Source organism: Palaemon carinicauda, chromosome 9 (genome assembly GCF_036898095.1).
Source record: "Palaemon carinicauda isolate YSFRI2023 chromosome 9, ASM3689809v2, whole genome shotgun sequence".
In the NCBI taxonomy this organism is placed as follows: domain Eukaryota; kingdom Metazoa; phylum Arthropoda; class Malacostraca; order Decapoda; family Palaemonidae; genus Palaemon; species Palaemon carinicauda.
The window spans coordinates 108,808,495-108,826,831 of NC_090733.1; the positions used below are offsets into that span (position 1 = coordinate 108,808,495).

At 44.5% G+C, this 18,337-nt stretch overlaps 1 protein-coding gene across 4 annotated transcripts in view; it reads left to right on the forward strand.

The window, feature by feature from the left end:
• Positions 1 to 17,401, forward strand: part of LOC137647045 (mpv17-like protein 2) — a 79,948-nt gene extending 62,547 nt beyond the window's left edge. For 2 of the 4 annotated variants that reach the window (XM_068380188.1, XM_068380187.1), the window contains exon 5: positions 15,400 to 17,400. In XM_068380188.1, the coding sequence (XP_068236289.1) occupies positions 15,400 to 15,778 (379 nt within the window). In that variant the 3' untranslated portion in view covers positions 15,779 to 17,400. Of the gene's footprint in view, positions 1 to 15,399 lie in introns of all 4 variants that reach the window. The other 2 variants (XM_068380185.1, XM_068380186.1) reach the window with 2 other exon arrangements.
• Positions 17,402 to 18,337: the final 936 nt, after the last annotated feature.

Consider the following 18,337-nt stretch of genomic DNA (forward strand, 5'->3'; position numbering starts at 1 on the left):
CACTTCATCAGCATCTGGAAAGTTAAGTAATATCTTTTAATTGTGTAAATGTAGGCTCTTGCCAGTTTTGCTTTTCGATTGATATTGTAATTAACGTAACAAGAGCCATTGCCAGCCGGATGGTGTCATGAACGCGATCGTTCTTTTGTTCATTTAGTTGGCAAGAACGATATTCCCAGCCTTATTGCTTTAATAACTTTAGCTATCTAGATTTTTAGCTAGGGATTTTTATATTATGTCATTGTTGTTGTGAATTTGGCTATTAATACGAGCCTCACGAGTGCTAGGCTAGTAGCCTAGACACCATCACACCTCATGCATGATATAACCTTCCTGGTAAAGTTTTATTGAAGCTCAGGCAATATCTTATACAATCAAGATATTACTATTTCCTTTTCCTCTTCTATAATAGTATACTAGAGTTACGTAGAACGTTTCTCTATGCTCCTTAGCTTAATAGCTTTAGTGCTTTAGTATACTTTATATGTCCCCTTTACTCCTGTATTGTCTTTGGGGGTGAGATAGTTATCTCATATACCCCTTTAAGTCAATACTATCTTTATGAGATATAAGAGTAATTCCCTTTCCCTCTGATTAACCTAGGCTATCCTCGGTGAATTTACTGTTACCTATGGTTGGGTAAATTCTCTGGGGCGTTTCGCTTCTCTATCCTTTTCTCTGGGCTGGCAACTGAGTAGCTTGTCAGCATTGAGTTTGGAGTTGAGGACGGGACATCAGAGTAAGTCTGTGTTAAGCATCTAGTTACCTGGAATTATACCGGTAACTGAGTTAGCTTGTCGGTATTCCAGTAGGGCTAGTTGCTGTTCAGGAGGCTAGCCTCCCTAGACTTTGGTGGGTTATTGTTTCACAATTTCCTCCTTATGGTCTAGCACAGTCCTGTATTAGGGGTTCTTAACTGGAAGATAGGATTCTTCCCTGTTTTGATCCCTGGTACAAGATTCTGTTCTCTTTGAGTTCGTTTTCGGACGTTCTCTCATTGCCTAACCCAAGCTGGGGAATTGTATTCCCCTATTTGAGGTTACTATGAGGACAGAATCCTTGAGGTTAGGTAATGCCCTAGGGTATTACTTTACTTATGGACTATTCACCCCTTTCCCGCTATCTCTTTCGTGTTGAGTGAACCAACACCCTTATGTCTGTGGACCTGGCATGAGTTTTTCTGTCCGCAGCTAGTACGCTGCTGGCAGATAACCTCATATCTGTGAGTGTACCTTAGAGTCCTCCCTTGGACTGTCTTCCATATGCCTTAAGATGGGATATGGTTGAGTGGAAGCCCAAATTTATTTCCCTCTTCCACTGGCACACTCTTTCAGGATGTAGATGTCTTAGTTGATCTCTTGCCATCTTCTATCCTTATCTTTTTCTCCTACTGTCAATCATGGGCTACGTCGGCAGCTAATTCTGCCGACAGTTTTGGATGGCTAGGCTAACAGTTCGCTGTTAACCCTTTCCTTGGACATCGTTGATCGATAGCTGCTGGTAAGGTCCTAGGCATGTCTGCCGGCAACTGAGTAGCTTGTTGGCAACTGTCCTATGCCTTCCATCCAAAAATAACGATATTATATTTATTTAGCCGGCAGTTGCCGGCAGGTCTGGCAGATGCCGACCTGCCGGCATATGCTGGACTAGCCCAAGATGCTGACAATGCCGGCAAGGCTGACATTGTCGGCAGGACCGACATTGTCGGACACCTATAATATTATTTTATTGCCCGCAGTTACCGGAAGGTTCGACAAGACGTTGGCCTGCCGGCATAAGCTAGCTAGCCCATCATGCTGACGTTGTCGGCAGGGCTGGCATTGTCGGCGGGGCCGGCAGTGTCAGCGGGGCCGGCAGTGTCGGCGGGGCCGGCAGTGTCGGCGGGGCCGGCAGTGTCGGTGGGGCCGGCAGTGTCGGCGGGGCCGGCAGTGTCGGGGGGGGGGGGGGGGGGGTGGGGGGGTGGGTGGGGTGGGGGGGGGCAGTGTCGGGGGGGGGGGGGGCCGGCAGTGTCGGCGGGGCCGGCAGTGTCGGCGGGGCCGGCAGTGTCGGCGGGGACAGCAACATTGACGGCATACTGCAGCCAGCAACTGCTGTACCCAGAAAAAATTATTATCAATTTTTCCAGCCTGCAAGTGGTTCTTGTACAGCAATTTGTGAGACCATCATATAGAGAGATGATTATCTTCTATAGTAATGGTTATATCCATTTTAAATTATCCACTATATTGAACATTTTAAGAGGATGTGTCAAGAAGACACTATATATCTTAGATATTTCCTCTTATTTAATTCTTTATGAATTTTTTAGTTCAGTATGGGGGGGGGGGTCATAGCAAATGGCTGATCGGGAAACACATGTAGGTGTCTTTCCTTCTATAGCTTACCCTATCCAAGCTAAATATAATAACTGATGTTATGCTGAAATCTGAAGATTTCACAGAAAACTCATTTGCTTTTCTTTTATTTACAGGAGGAGCATCCCGAGTGTGGGAACAACTTTTGTAGGGTCCGCAGCAAGGACTTCTACGGACATGGCATGTGTAGGTCTCATGCCCGCTGTTCCATCACTAAAGGGGTTCTCAAGTACTGGGACCCGGAGGTATGTACCGTGTGTGAGAATTTGGTAAAGGAGGCTTTTGATGAACAAAAGTCTGCTGAATCTAAGGATGCAGCTAGGGCTACGCTGCGTAAATGGGTAAGAGGTTTTCAAAAGAACACCTCGGGGCCCATACCTTCCTAATGCTAGGATGAGGGACTGTCTCTTCCCCGGAGCTTGTGATGATTCCATCATTCCCAAGACAAAACCTCCAATCCCTTTGGTGCAGATTCAGGTTCAGAAGCCTAGAGAACCTGTCGTCTCTGAGGAGACTGAGAAGAATCTCCTCGTGGAAGAGTTGGATCAGGAGGCAGTTGTCCCTCCTGCTAGTGATGTGGAGAACGTCGAAGTGGCTTCGGTTTCTTCGGCTGCGGTGGCTGATCCAGCACCCTCAACCTCCTCGCAACCGCCTCATTTGGAGACTATTACTAGTACTCTTCAGTCCTTAATGTCCATGGTATATGACTTGCAGAAGTCTACCAAGAAAGAGTCTACTTTCCGGACAGAGATTGAGCAGTTAGTTTCTTTGTGCCTAACCCCAAAGAAGCTAAACATTAAGGACCTTCCTGTGTTCTCCGACGTTAACCCGTGGAGGTATGCGGAGCACATGCCTATGTCAGCAGGCAAGATCTTCCTCTCGGAGAAACTGGGTACCGTTCCAGTGGAAGAACTTGAGTTTTGGCCCAGCAGAGGGGTCTACCCGGACTGTTATGTCAGACTCAAAAATGAACCGGCAGCTAAAGAAGAGATGGAGCCCAAAGAAGTAATTGTCTTTGAGCTCGCTAAAGCGCAAGCGATGCTTACGTCAAAGCTAAAAGAGAGGGCATTTACTAGCTCAAAAGTGCCGGCATTGAGCAAGAAATACCCATCGTTCATTGCTGACCCTCAACGTGCTTTTCCCTTTATGGATAAAGGGTTTAAAGCAGCCCTGAAGGCTGCGAGGGCAGGTAAACCCTGTCCCACGCTAGAAGAAAGCAAGCCTTTCTCCCTTGTTTTTCCTTCAGACGATAAAGACTGGAAGGACGTTCATGTTACCTTCTCAGTCGGGAAGCTGGAGGCCGATATCGCTGGACGGCAGTTCAACGAGGACCTCCCAAAGCTGTCAGAGTTTTTCTTAAAAAGAGAACATGAGACTAAAGAACGCCTGGCTGCGTCTATGTCTCTTCAAACAAGGCTAGAGACGATGGCTAGCATTCCTGATACCCCAGACATGTACATGGTCTTTGCCAAGGCTCACTTGGCTATAGTAACTAAAGACCTGTACAACTTTATCAGAGCTAGGACGGCCTGTAGAGAGTTTGTGTTTGCTTCCGCCTCCGTAAAACACGAACCCAGGAAGCTGATAGCTTCTAATATCTGGGGAAAAGACCTCTTTCCTAGTGATGTGGTCAAAGAGGTCATAGATAAGGCTACCTCGGAGAATAGGAATCTTCTCTCCAAGTGGGGCTTGTCCTCAAAAAGGAAATCTTCCGCTGAAGGAGGTCCCAAGCCGAAGAACAAGTCTAAGCGACCTCGGTTGCCCTCTCATCCAAGACAGCAACAGCAACAGCTTCCTGTGGCCACGGTGTCCCACACAGTGGCACAACCCACCACCACCTTTCAACTGGTGCCCCAAACACTGGCGACACAGTCACCAGCCTTCACCCCAGCTTTTGAAAGGCAATCGGCTTCCTTTAAGCCAAAGTCTCGGGGCTCCTCTAGACGCCCCTTCAGAGGAAGAGGCTACAAGGGTGGATGTGGCCAAGGAGGTAAATCCTCGTGCCAGCACTCAAAGTGAGATACTGCCGGTAGGAGGGAGACTTCTCCATTTTCAGGATCGGTGGACCTTCGATCCTTGGGCCCACAGCCTGATCAAGATGGGACTAGGGTGGGGTTGGAACTCAACTTCACCAAGCTTTCCTCATTTCTTCCAACCCTCAACCCCAGTTTTGGAAGAATATGTTCAGGAATTACTGGACAAGAAAGTAATATGGAAAGCAAAGTCCATCAAGTTTCAAGGAAGGCTATTGTGTGTTCCGAAAAAGGATTCAGAAAAGCTCAGGGTCATTCTGGACTTATCCCCACTCAACAAGTTCATTGTGAACTACAAGTTCAGAATGCTGACGCTTCAACACATAAGGACTCTTCTGCCCAAGAGGGCATACACAGTCTCCATAGACATGACGGATGCGTACTGGCATGTACCAATCAACCGTCAGGTTTCCCCCTACCAAGGGTTCAAGCTCCAGAGAAGAAGATATGTCTTCAGAGCCATGCCCTTCGGTTTGAACATCGCACCGAGAATATTCACAAAGCTTGCGAACGCAGTTACTCGACAACTACGCCTCTAGGGTGTTCAGGTAATGGCCTACCTGGACGACTGGCTGGTGTGGGCAGCATCCAAGGAAGAATGCGTGCAAGCCTCCATAAAAGTGATCCAGTTCCTAGAGTATCTAGGGCTCAAGATAAACTCGAAGAAGTCTCGGCTGTCTCCAGCTCAAAAGTTCCAGTGGTTGGGAATTCACTGGGTCTTACAGTCACATTGCCTCTCGTTGCCGATGGCAAAGAGAAAGGAGATAGCAGGGGCCGTCAAAAATCTTCTTCAATTTCGAAGAATATCAAGAAGACAACAGGAGAGTGTGTTGGGGTCTCTCCAGTTTGCCTCTTTGACGGACCCACTTTTGAGTGCACAATTAAAAGATGCATCAGGGATCTGGAGAAAATTTGCTTACAACGATCAAAGAGATCTACAAAGACCACTACCAAGTCGTCTACGATCGATTCTCAAGCCATGGTCGGAAGTGAAGAACTTAAGAAGAAAAGTACCCTTGCAACCACCCCCTCCTGCAGTCACCGTCCACACGGATGCCTCGAAGGAAGGATGGGGGGGTCATTCTCATCATCGAAAGGTACAGGGAACTTGGTCCCCTCTCTTCAAGTCCTTCCACATCAATTACCTGGAAGCTGTGGCAGTGTTTTTTTCCCTGAAGAAACTGAAACTTCGCCGCTCAATCCACATTCGTCTGGTTCTAGACAGCGAAGTGGTTATGAGATGCATAAATCGACAAGGTTCGAGATCGCCTCAGTTAAATCATGTGATACTAGCAATCTTTTATCTGTCCAAGAAGATGAGATGGCCTTAACAGCAGTCCACCTTCAAGGATTCCGCAATGTGACAGCGGACGCTCTATCCAGGTTCAACCCGATAGAGTCCGAATGGTCCCTAGACGCAGGATCATTCTCGTTTATATTGAGCAAAGTCCCAGGATTGCAAGTAGATCTCTTCGCAACGAGCGACAACAAGAAGTTGGCCCGGTACGTAGCCCCGTACGAGGATCCTCTAGCGGAAGCAACGGACGCAATGTCCCTGGATTGGAACAGATGGTCCAGGATTTACCTGTTCCCACCAACAAACCTATTGTTGAAAGCCCTCGACAAATTGAGATCCTTTCGGGGAAGGGCAGCGATAGTGGCCCACAAGAGGCCAGGCAGTGTCTGGTTTCCGTTGATATCAGAACTACACCTGAAGCTGATCCCGTTGCCGGAACCAGTTCTGACTCAGCTAGTACAGAAATCGACTGTCTACGCTTCATCAGAGAAAACCCTGAACCTTCATCTCATGATTTTCTCACCTTAGCGGTTAAGAAAAGGTTCAGGATTTCGGCAGACAGTATTAATTTCTTAGAAGAGTACAAGTCAAAGTCAACAAGAAGACAATACGAATCTTCCTGGAAGAAATGGGTGGCCTTTGTTAAGGCAAAGAAACCTCAAGAGATTTCTACGGATTTCTGCTTGTTCTTCTTCATCCATCTTCACGGACTAGCGGCTAATACGATCACGACATGCAAATCTGCCTTGGCTAGACCGATTCTTTATGCCTTCCAAGTGGACTTTTCTAATGAAATCTTCAATAAGATTCCGAAAGCCTGTGCTAAACTTTGGCCTGCAGCCTCTCCTAGGCCTATTTCATGGTCCTTGGATAAGGTGCTTCATCTGGCTTCGACCTTGAACAATGAAGATTGCTCGCTGAAAGACTTGACTCAGAAAGTGATATTTTTATTCGCATTAGCCTCAGGAGCCAGTTAGTGAAATAGTGGCCCTCTCGAGGGATGACGGCCACATACAGTTTACATCGAACGGTGAACTGAATCTCTTTACGGATCCGACGTTTCTCGCCAAGAACGAGCTACCCACTAAAAGATGGGGCCCCTGGAGAATCTGCCCTCTGAAGGAAGAAGCATCCCTCTGTCCAGTGGAATGCCGAAAGGTCTATCTTCGTAGAACTTCAGACTTTAAGGGAGGCCAGCTTTTTAGGGGAGAGACTTCTGGTTCGACATTATCTTTGAAACAGATAAGGGCGAAAATCACTTACTTTATTCGCAGAGCAGATCCTGATAGTACACCCGCAGGTCATGATCCGAGAAAGGTTGCCTCGTCTCTAATTTTTTCCAAACTATGTCGTTTGATAATCTGCATGCTTATACTGGTTGGAAGTCTTCCAGAGTATTTTTCAAGCACTATGCGAAGCAACTGCAAGAAATAAAGCTTCATGTGGTGGCTGCAGGCAGTGTAATAAAGCCTGTAGTTTGATTACTGCGAAGGACAGTGCATTAATTGGGACTGTTAGTGAAGGGTGTACATGATAGACTTTGGTATATCATGATATTGTGTCGATATGGACATTATAAACTGTCTTACTCAGTTAAGTGAACTTAAGCATAATATTTGACATGAGTGCCAGCATATTTATGCGTAATGATTTTAGTAATAAGATACATAATGAAATTTCCTTTTTCATAGAGTGGCAATGTTTCTCTTGCAGACGAAACCTATTTATTTTGTTATTACCATTATGCTTTTTATGTCTATATGATTGAATCATAACTCCTGTGTTTCTTGTAAATAAACTATGGAAGGAATCTTTGCGTCTCTTTCGCCTTAAGGTTATTTGATTATATTCAGAGCATCCTTGATCCTCTTTTGGATCTTGAGGGACAAGCTCCCTTGTCATGCAAACAGGTAGGTTTGGTTGTACTATGTTTGTTTACTGTATTATGATTCCTACGCGAACATAAACTTGTCTGACTGATCCAGACCTGGGAGGTACAGTACTCTATTCAGCACCTGGTACAAACTACACTTTACGTATATATGACAATATACTTCTGCTTGCTAAATTGTTCCTTGAACTCACAATCCTCGGGTGTTTTCCTAGAGTCTATACAGACTTTCCCTGTAGGGGGCAGGAAGAACTGGCATATGACATTCTCAGTTGTTTGATGTATTGCGGTAACATCAAGTGTCTTTGGTCTTTATGTCCAATTAGGAAATAGTCAACTCGAGATAACGGCACAATTAAATCCACAGATACATTAATGCTCTGGTAAACTTCCATCAGCATGACATGGCCTAAGCCCAAAAAACGGATTTTGAGCGTAGTGAAAAATGATATTTTAATTATAAAATAAATTTTTGAATATACTTACCCGGTGAATATATAATAGCTGCAACTCTGCGGCTCGACAGACAACATACTTAAAAAACTCGCGAGCGATCGCTATGCAGGTTGCGGGTGTGCCCACCAGCGCCAACTGTCGGCCAGATACCACTCTCGGATGTAAACAAAACCTTCAATTCTTCTCGTCCCACTGCGTCTCTATTGGGGAGGAAGGGAGGGTCGTTTAATTTATATATTCACCGGGTAAGTATATTCAAAAATTTATTTTATAATTAAAATATCATTTTTAAATATTTAACTTAGCCGGTGAATATATAATAGCTGATTCACACCCAAGGAGGTGGGTAGAGACCAGAGTTAAATATGTTTACATCGTATAAGCTAAGAGTTTTTTCATTTTGACAGTTATCAATATAACAAAACCAAAATAAATAGGTACCTGGTAAGGAAGTCGACTTAGACGATTACTCTGCCTTGTAAGTCTGTCTTCCTCACGGAGCCCAGCGATCCTCTTAGGATGCTGACAGACTCCCAGGAGCTGAAGTATGAAGGGCTGCAACCCATACAACAGGACCTCATCAAACCCCTAATCTGGGCGCTCTCAAGAAATGACTTTGACCACCCGCCAAATCAACCAGGATGCGAAAGGCTTCTTAGCCTTCCGAACAACCCATAAAAACATTAAAAACATTTCAAGAGACAGATTAAAAGGATATGGAATTAGGGAATTGTAGTGGTTGAGCCCTCACCCACTACTGCACTCGCTGCTACGAATGGTCCCAGTGTGTAGCAGTTCTCGTAAAGAGTCTGGACATCTTTCAAGTAAAATGACGCGAACACTGACTTGCTTCTCCAATAGGTCGCGTCCATGATACTTTGCAGAGATCTATTTTGCTTAAAGGCCACGGAAGTTGCTACAGCTCTAACCTCGTGCGTCTTAACCTTAAGCAAAGATCGGTCTTCCTCACTCAAGTGTGAATGAGCTTCTCGTATTAACAATCTGATAAAATATGACAAAGCATTCTTTGACATAGGTAAGGATGGTTTCTTAACCGAACACCATAACGCTTCAGATTTGCCTCGTAAAGGTTTAGTACGAGCTAAGTAGAACTTAAGAGCTCTAACAGGGCATAATACTCTTTCTAGTTCATTGCCTATGATCTCCGATAAGCTAGGAATATCGAAAGATTTAGGCCAAGGACGAGAAGGCAGCTCATTCTTGGCTAGGAAACCAAGCTGCAGAGAACAAGTGGCTTTTTCTGACGAAAACCCGATGTTCTTGCTGAAGGCATGAAGCTCACTGACTCTTTTAGCCGAGGCCAAGCATACCAGGAAAAGAGTCTTAAGAGTGAGATCTTTCAGGGAGGCTGAATGTAAAGGCTCAAACCTGTCTGACATGAGGAATCTTAGGACCACGTCTAAATTCCACCCAGGTGTAGCCAAACGACGTTCCTTAGAGGTCTCAAAAGACTTAAGGAGGTCTTGCAGATCTTCATTGTTGGAAAGATCTAAGCCTCTATGCCGGAAGACCGAGGCCAACATGCTTCTGTAGCCCTTGATCGTAGGAGCTGAAAGGGAGCGAACTTTTCTCAGGTATAAGAGAAAATCAGCGATTTGGGCTACAGAGGTACTGGACGAGGATACGGAAACTGACTTGCACCAGTCTCGTAAGACTTCCCACTTCGATTGGTAAACTCTAATGGTAGAAGCTCTCCTCGCTCTAGCAATCGCACTGGCTGCCTCTTTCGAAAAGCCTCTAGCTCTCGAGAGTCTTTCGATAGTCTGAAGGCAGTCAGACGAAGAGCGTGGAGGCTTTGGTGTACCTTCTTTACGTGCGGCTGACGTAAAAGGTCTACTCTTAGAGGAAGACTTCTGGGGAAGTCTACCAGCCATCGAAGTACCTCGGTGAACCATTCTTTCGCGGGCCAGAGGGGAGCAACTAACGTCAACCTTGTCCCTTCGTGAGAGGCGAATTTCTGCAGTACCTTGTTGACAATCTTGAATGGTGGGAATGCGTAAAGATCTAGGTGAGACCAATCTAGGAGAAAGGCATCTATATGTATTGCTGCTGGGTCTGGGACTGGAGAGCAATAGATTGGAAGCCTCTTGGTCAACGAGGTTGCAAAGAGATCTATGGTGGGTTGACCCCAAGTCGCCCAAAGTCTCTTGCACACATCCTTGTGGAGGGTCCATTCGGTTGGAATTACTTGACCTTTCCGACTGAGACAATCTGCTAGAACGTTCAAGTCGCCCTGGATGAACCTCGTTACTAGGGAGATGCCTCGATCTTTTGACCAGATGAGCAGGTCCCTTGCGATCTCGTACAGAGTCAGTGAGTGGGTACCTCCCTGTTTGGAAATGTACGCCAAGGCCGTGGTGTTGTCCGAGTTGACCTCCACCACCTTGCCTCGAAGGAGATTCTCGAAGCTTATCAAGGCCAGGTGAACCGCCAAAAGCTCCTTGCTGTTGATATGCATGCTCCTCTGACTCGAGTTCCACAGACCTGAGCATTCCCGACCGTCCAGCGTCGCGCCCCAGCCCAAGTCCGATGCGTCTGAGAAGAGAACGTGGTTGGGTTTCTGAACTGCTAGGGGAAGACCCTCTCGTAGACTGATATTGTCTTTCCACCAAGTCAGACAAGTCTTTATCTTTTCGGAAATCGGGATCGAGACCGCCTCTAGCGTCTTGTCCTTTTTCCAGTGAAAAGCTAGATGGAATTGTAGAGGTCGGAGGTGTAGCCTTCCTAGCGAGACAAATTGCTCCAGGGATGATAGCGTTCCTACCAGACTCATCCAATTCCTGACTGAGCAACGTTCTTTCTTCAACATCTGGATGACGAGCAGGGCTTGATCTATTCTGGGGGCCGACGGAAAAGCCCGAAAAACTGGACTGTGAATCTCCATCCCTAAATACAGAATAGTTTGGGATGGGATCAGTTGGGACTTTTCCAAGTTCACTAGGAGTCCCAATTCCTTGGTCAGATCTAGAGTCCAATAGAGATCCTTCAGACAGCGATGACTGGAAGAGGCTCTGAGAAGCCAGTCGTCCAAATAAAGGGAGGCTCGGATGTCCGATAAATGGAGGAATTTTGCCACATTCCTCATAAGCCTCGTAAACACGAGAGGAGCTGTGCTTAGGCCAAAGCACAGGGCCCGAAACTGGTACACCACAACGTCGAAGACGAATCTCAGAAAAGGTTGGGAATCTGAGTGAATGGGGATGTGGAAGTAAGCGTCCCTTAGGTCGAGAGAGACCATCCAGTCTCCCTTTCTGACCGCTGCTAAGACTGACTTTGTGGTCTGCATGGTGAACTTCGTCTTTGTGACAAAGACATTCAGAGCACTGACGTCTAGCACCGGTCTCCAACCTCCTGTCTTCTTTGATACTAGGAAGAGACGGTTGTAAAACCCCGGTGATTGAAGGTCCGAGACTTTGACCACCGCTCCCTTCTCTAGTAAAAGAGACACTTCCAGTTTCAGGGCTTGTCTCTTTGCTTCCTCTCGGTACCTGGGAGAGAGATCGATGGGGGACGTCGCTAGAGGAGGTCTGCGTACAAAAGGGATTTTGTACCCCTCTCTGAGCAACCTCACAGATTGTTGATCTGCGCCTCTCTTCTCCCAGGCTTGCCAGAAGTTCTTGAGTCTGGCACCTACTGCTGTCTGAAGTTGCGGGCAGTCAGACTCTGCCCCGCGAGGACTTGGATCCTTTCCTCTTTCCTCTCTTCCCTTCGGCACGAGCACCTCCCCTGCTGGGGGCTCTGCCACGAAAGGGCGGAATAAACCTGGACGCTGGAGTGTCTATCCTAGGTCTAGCAGACAAGGCAGGCAAAGGGGGAACTTTGCGAGCCGAGGACGCAACTAAATCGTGGGTGTCCTTCTGCACTAAAGACAAGGCAATTTCCTTAACTAAGACTTCAGGAAACAAGCACTTAGACAAGGGCGCAAAGAGTAGCTCAGATCTTTGACATGGCGTCACTCCTGCTGATAGAAAAGAGCACAGAGACTCTCGTTTCTTTAGGACTCCTGACGTGAATGAAGCGGCAAGCTCATTGGATCCATCGCGGACGGCCTTGTCCATGCAGGACATAATGAGTAAGGAAACATCCCTATCGGCAGATGAGATTTTCCTACTCAGGGCTCCCAAACACCAGTCCAGGAAGTTAAAAACTTCAAACGCCCTAAAGATGCCTTTAAGAAGGTGGTCCAGGTCCGAGGATGACCAACTAATCTTCGAGCGTCTCATGGCAAGGCGGCGGGGAGAGTCTACAAGACTTGAGAAGTCGCCCTGGGCAGAGGCAGGAACTCCCAAGCCGAGAACTTCTCCCGTGGCATACCAGACGCTCGATCTAGACGAGAGTTTAGATGGGGGGAAGGCAAAGGCCGTCTTCCCTAAACTCCTCTTGGTTTCCAACCAATCGCCTAACAGCCGTAAAACTCTCTTGGATGAGCGAGAGAGAACGAGTTTCGTAAAGGCTGGCATGGCAGCAGGAACGCCTAAAACAAACTCAGACGGCGGCGAACGAGGAGCCACAGAGATAAAGTGTTCAGGGAACAACTCTTTAAAAACAAGCATGACTTTTTTAAAGTCCATAGATGGTGGAACTGCTTTAGGCTCATCTAAATCTGAAGGCTGATCCTCAGGCTGTGGTTCAGCAACGTCCTCATCTGAAAGTTCCTCATCTGATAACTGATGAGAAAACGGCAAAGGGGTAGGCAACGTTTGACCCGCAGCGTCCGGCCGCACTGGTGCATACGTGACGGAGCAGGACGCAGCGTCCTGAAACTGCTGAACAGTCTGGGAACTGTCAACAACAACAGGTGCGCGAGGACGCACAGCGTCCACCCAAGACTGTTTAGACCGTCTGGGTTGTGCAGTCAACACCATACTGGGTTGCGGAGGTTGACGCACCGCGTCAAAACAAGTCAACTTTGATGGTTGGTAAACGTCCTGAACGTCACCAGTCGCATCAGTGAGTTGCCTAACGTCAACGTGCGGCTGGAAATCCACACGGCATCGCATCGGGGGAGGTAAAACCCCAACTGGTTGACGCGAGAAAGCTACATCAACGTCAACAGGACGCACAACAGAACGCTTGGATGGCTGACGGCCAGTATCTCCATGAGAAAAACGGCTAGGTTCAACGGAAACCTTCTCTGCGTTGTAGTCTTCCATAAGGGACGCAAGCTTAGACTGCATGTCTTGCAGTAACACCCATTTAGGGTCTACGGAAGCGGGTGCGGTAACAGACGGGGTTAGCGACTGAGACGGCACAACTTTGCCTTTCTTAGGCGGCGAGCAGTCATCAGATGACGGCAACGGGTCCGAACTGTCCCAGTGACTACATCCGGGACGTTGGACTTGTCCTGAAGGGACCGACTTGCGTTTCAAAGGTCTAGAGACCTTGCTCCATGGTTTCTTACGTGAAACGCCTTCGGACGACAAGGTAAAAATGGGCTCTCTCGTCTTATGGTAGGGGCGATCTTGACGAGATACGCTGATACCAAAGAGGGAACGTCTGTTCGCTGATCAAGGCCTCTCGAACCCATAAGTCGTACGACATTGCTTCTCCCCTGGGCTTGGGAGCTTGCAAGAGGTCCCGGACTAGGTCAAGGACAGGCACGAACAGACGAACCCTCGGTCGCAACACTGTTCACAACACTTTGCGTAACACTAGGCACTTTCCCACTTTCTGCCGTGGCACTTTGGCACTTGAGTTCCTTCACGTCCGCCATGAGTTGATTACGGTCACTTGCTAAAGCCTCAACTCTCTCCCCCAAGGCATGAATAGCACGCAACATGTCTTGCATATACGGTTCCTGAGTGCTAGGAGGGGGGTTAGGAACAACCACTACAGGGGAAGGATTAGGTTCAGGGGCATGTGGAGAGGAAAAATCTACGGACCTAGAAGAACTTCTCCTTACCCTATCTCTCTCTAGTCTGCGTGTATATTTATCAAATTCGATCCAATCGAATTCCGAAAGGCCCACGCATTCCTCACACCGATCTCCCAATTGACAGGTTTTACCCCGACAATTGGAACAAACAGTGTGAGGGTCGAGAGAAGCCTTTGGAAGACGCCTATTACAGTCCCTAGCATTACACTTTTGAAACTTAGGAACTTGAGAAGGGTCAGCCATTTTGAAATAGTCAAAGAAAATTCCAAAAACGATCTAAGTCATCAACAAATAATCCGAATCAAAAAAAGAGTTAAAGGGTTTATGTTGAAGAAAAACACCTGTACTGCGAAAGCTCAAACCAAATTAAAGTACTTCACCAAATATGATGGGAAAACTCCAGGTTCTACAGCGAGTAAAAGTACGTCTTGTCGTCAACGTCGACAGAGAAGAATTGAAGGTTTTGTTTACATCCGAGAGTGGTATCTGGCTGACAGTTGGCGCTGGTGGGCACACCCGCAACCTGCATAGCGATCGCTCGCGAGTTTTTTAAGTATGTTGTCTGTCGAGCCGCAGAGTTGCAGCTATTATATATTCACCGGCTAAGTTAAATATTTAAAAATCTATTTTTGGGTGAAAGCGCCATGTCGTCCTGATGGACCCACCCTCCTTTGGTTAAAGGATCTTAATCCCTCCCTATGGTACTGCATCTGTAAAAATACTTACAAAGCTATGGAAGAATGGTTTGGTGGCGCCGCGTAGTGGCGGATGGCCGAACTATTTTGCAGTACATTAGGAGAGTCGAGTGTTTAACGACTCGACTATTTTTTCTTGCCACTTTCTCTCTCGTAGTGAAAGGCTATTTGGGGTGTAAATAGCTATGAGATGTGTCAAGATACGTCCTTACGCGATATCCCTTGGAGAAATTTAAGGGATACTCGCTCCAGGAGTTAGAATTCTGGGTATCTTCGGTAAATTCTCTGGGATATATCACTGTAGTCACATATAACTTAGGAAGCTACTAATGAAGGAACTTCCATCAGGACGACATGGCTCTTTCACCCAAAAATAGATTTTTCACTACGCTCAAAATCTGTTTTTTTTTAATGTTAGGAGTACTAAACTGTACTAAAGAGCCATCTAGTGATTTTATAGAATTTTCCTACAAATTTTCTTTTCTAGACCTGTGATCATTTGATTGAAAGGGTATAGGTTTGGAGGGTAGCAGCGTAGGTTATAATTGTTTTCCTTACATATATGCTGTTGTTTCTACCAAATAAACTTTGGAATTTGTGGTACATGCAAAACTGGAGTCTGAGTTGGAAAGTATAAATGTTAAATATGAATTTTTTAGTGGAATTTTTGGTACATGTAAAATTGAGCATTTTCTTAAGAATAGCCATTTTGATAAAATGTTTGTCAACTTGAAATTATCAAACCACTTTCAGTAACAATATGTATTCTCTCACCAGGTACAAGTTGCTTGATCAAAAACTTCCAGGAAGAACTGTAAAAGTGGTTGCAAAGAAGTTACTGGTAGATCAGTTGCTATTTTCACCAGTATGTTTAGTATTCTTCTTGGTTTCTCTTGGATTCTTCAAGGGAGGTGACTTTGAAGATTTAGTTACAGACCTCCGAGAGAAATCTTGGAGGCTTTATGCAGCAGAGTGGGTCATTTGGCCTCCTGCTCAAGTGATAAACTTTTACTGGCTGCCTACAAAGTATCGTGTCCTATATGACAATACCATTTCCCTTATGTATGATGTATATACTTCCCATGTCTGTTATGACTTAGAAACTAAGAAGCCTGTGAATGATGATTGTTCTAATGATGCAGAGAAAGACAGATGATTATAAGTGGATGTTTTCAATTAAAATTATTTACAGAACAAACTTTAATGAGTTTGATTTTGTTTAAGCCATATGCACTTCTGTATTTTCATAATGAGTAAACTTATTTTCTAAAAGATTTGAAATGATTTCAGAGTTTCTTGCCGTTGAAAAATTTTTTTTTAGATGACGAGTGTTTCATTTTTAAACCCATTTAGATATAGAGGACGGCAATGTTTAGGCATATGTGTATATGTGAAGCCCACATACAATTCATGTTGGACTAAGTTATTGTCCTTTGCAAAAAAAAAAAAAAAAAAAAAAAAAAAAATCTGTAACAGTACAATATTTAAGACAATTTTTTAATATATCATAAATGATATCCTTGTTAAAAAACAAAAAAGGAAATTACTGTACTTTGATAATGATGAACTGATATAATAGGACAGTATGTTATTAAATATCACTTGTTTGCAGTTTTAAAATTCCACACTTTAATATTAGATTTTTAGTACTGTACTGTAGTTGATATTACACTAATGAAGTTTGGGATACCAGTGGCTTATCTGTTTATTATATTTTAAAGTCAGAAGAGCTACAGTACTATGGTTTCTTTTTATTTTGTCTTTTAAAATGTAAACTCTAGTTAAATTTTTTAATTGTTACAAATTCTGTTTACTTTCATAAAATGTAGTTGGAATTATTTAAAAGGAGCTTTCATAGTAACAATTAATGTGGCCCTTAAGACTGCAACAAAGAATTTAGACAAATCATCTTTCCATTTGTCAATTAGTTGCCACAAACTTTACTTGTAGCTTTACTAGATACCCATTTACTGTGATATTTCAAAGGGAGGAATAATATGTAAAGATTCAAATACCTCAGATTAAGTGAATGTTTTGATGTTGCATGTGCCTAAAAAGGTTGTCACATTACAAGGCTTCACATGAATTTTTTTACAAGTTTCCACACTTTTGTAGAATAAATATGAGTGTTGTGTGTCTATTGCAAGAAGGCACAAGAAATACTGAATTTTTAAAATTTGTATGAAAGCAAATATAATAGCCGAGGATTGTTTCCTCACTTGTATGTTGAAGTTTAGTACATCAATAAGAGCATATTATAGAATACCAGACTGCATGGAGATGAGCATATGCATTTAAATACTGTACTAATAAGTTTGTTATGCCTACAATTATTTTGATTGTATTTGTATAAATGTACATAGTATTTATTGTAGTGCACATGTCTTAAAATCCAAAGAAATAGCACTCAGGATACAATTATTTCTTTTAGTTAACCCCTTGTTGTTGTCAGCTGTCGAGAGAAACATTTTCATATATTATATGTTCCCTCGTGATGATTGATAGTGCTTGGCTACCTTTTCTTTATTTTTTCTTTCTTCTATACACATCCTTTATTATCAATATACAATGTTTCCACTTCAGTTTAAATCATAAGTAAGGAAATCAATGCTTTTCTTTTCTTTGGGGTTTTACCATGGTTTAGCAGAATGCTTAAAGAAAACTTAGGGTAGCCATTCCATTTTTCCAAACATTACTGTACCGTATTCCTAGCAGTTTTGTCACAACCCCATTTGCCATATTATGAATCATCACAACCCCATTTGCCATATTATGTAGATGCCTTATTTTAAAGACTCATCAGTTTTTGGGCTTACATATAGATGAGTTCATGAAATTGTGCTGGTGTCTCTTTCGACAGACACCACCATTATCATAATTATTTATTATAAACTCTCCTGATGTTCATGGCTATTTAAATGCTGACATCTATCCAAAAATTACGATTTTATGAATAGAACTTACCTGGCAGTTATATATACATAGCTAATAATCTCTACTTTCGGCAGAATTTTTCTAAACGCGGCAACCGCCTTGTGGTGGTTGGGTGGTTACACCCGTTAAAGGTTGGTACGAGGAATCATTCCCGTTTTCTGTTCTTCAGTTCATCTCTGCCGGCCGGATCGACAACACGTTGATCCGTCATTAAGAGTTTTTCTTCGCTTTCCCTGTATCGCTGTACCAGTCTGCTATTTGGTGAAGTACTCTGATTTGGGGATTTGGCAATCGTGTTTTTGTTATTTCTTTGCTTTTTTGCTGTTATCATTATGAGTGAAAAAAGTCATTACCGTGTCTGTGCGAATGAAGAATGTAAGGTGAGACTACCGAAAATGGCGGTAGACCCTCACACCGTGTGTTTGAATTGTAGGGGTTTTGAATGTGCCCTTAATAATAGGTGCGGGGAATGTAAAGTTTTGGATGAAAAGGATTGGTCGATTATGAAGCACTATGTGTGTAAACTAGAGCTCGATAGAGTTAGGAGAGCTTCTAGGTCTAAGTCTAAGTCTGTTAGTGGAAAGGAAGATGAACTTAGTGTAGATTTATCTTTTGAACCTATAATTGATTCCTCTTTGGAAGTTGATCCTTCCCTTGAGTTAGTAACTCCTGCCCCTTCTACAGGATCCGTATCTGCGGATGACCCTCGGTACGCTAGTTTGGCTGCCGAGTTGAAGGCCATTAAATAACAACTTTAGGCCTTTAAAGGTAAGAATAGTGA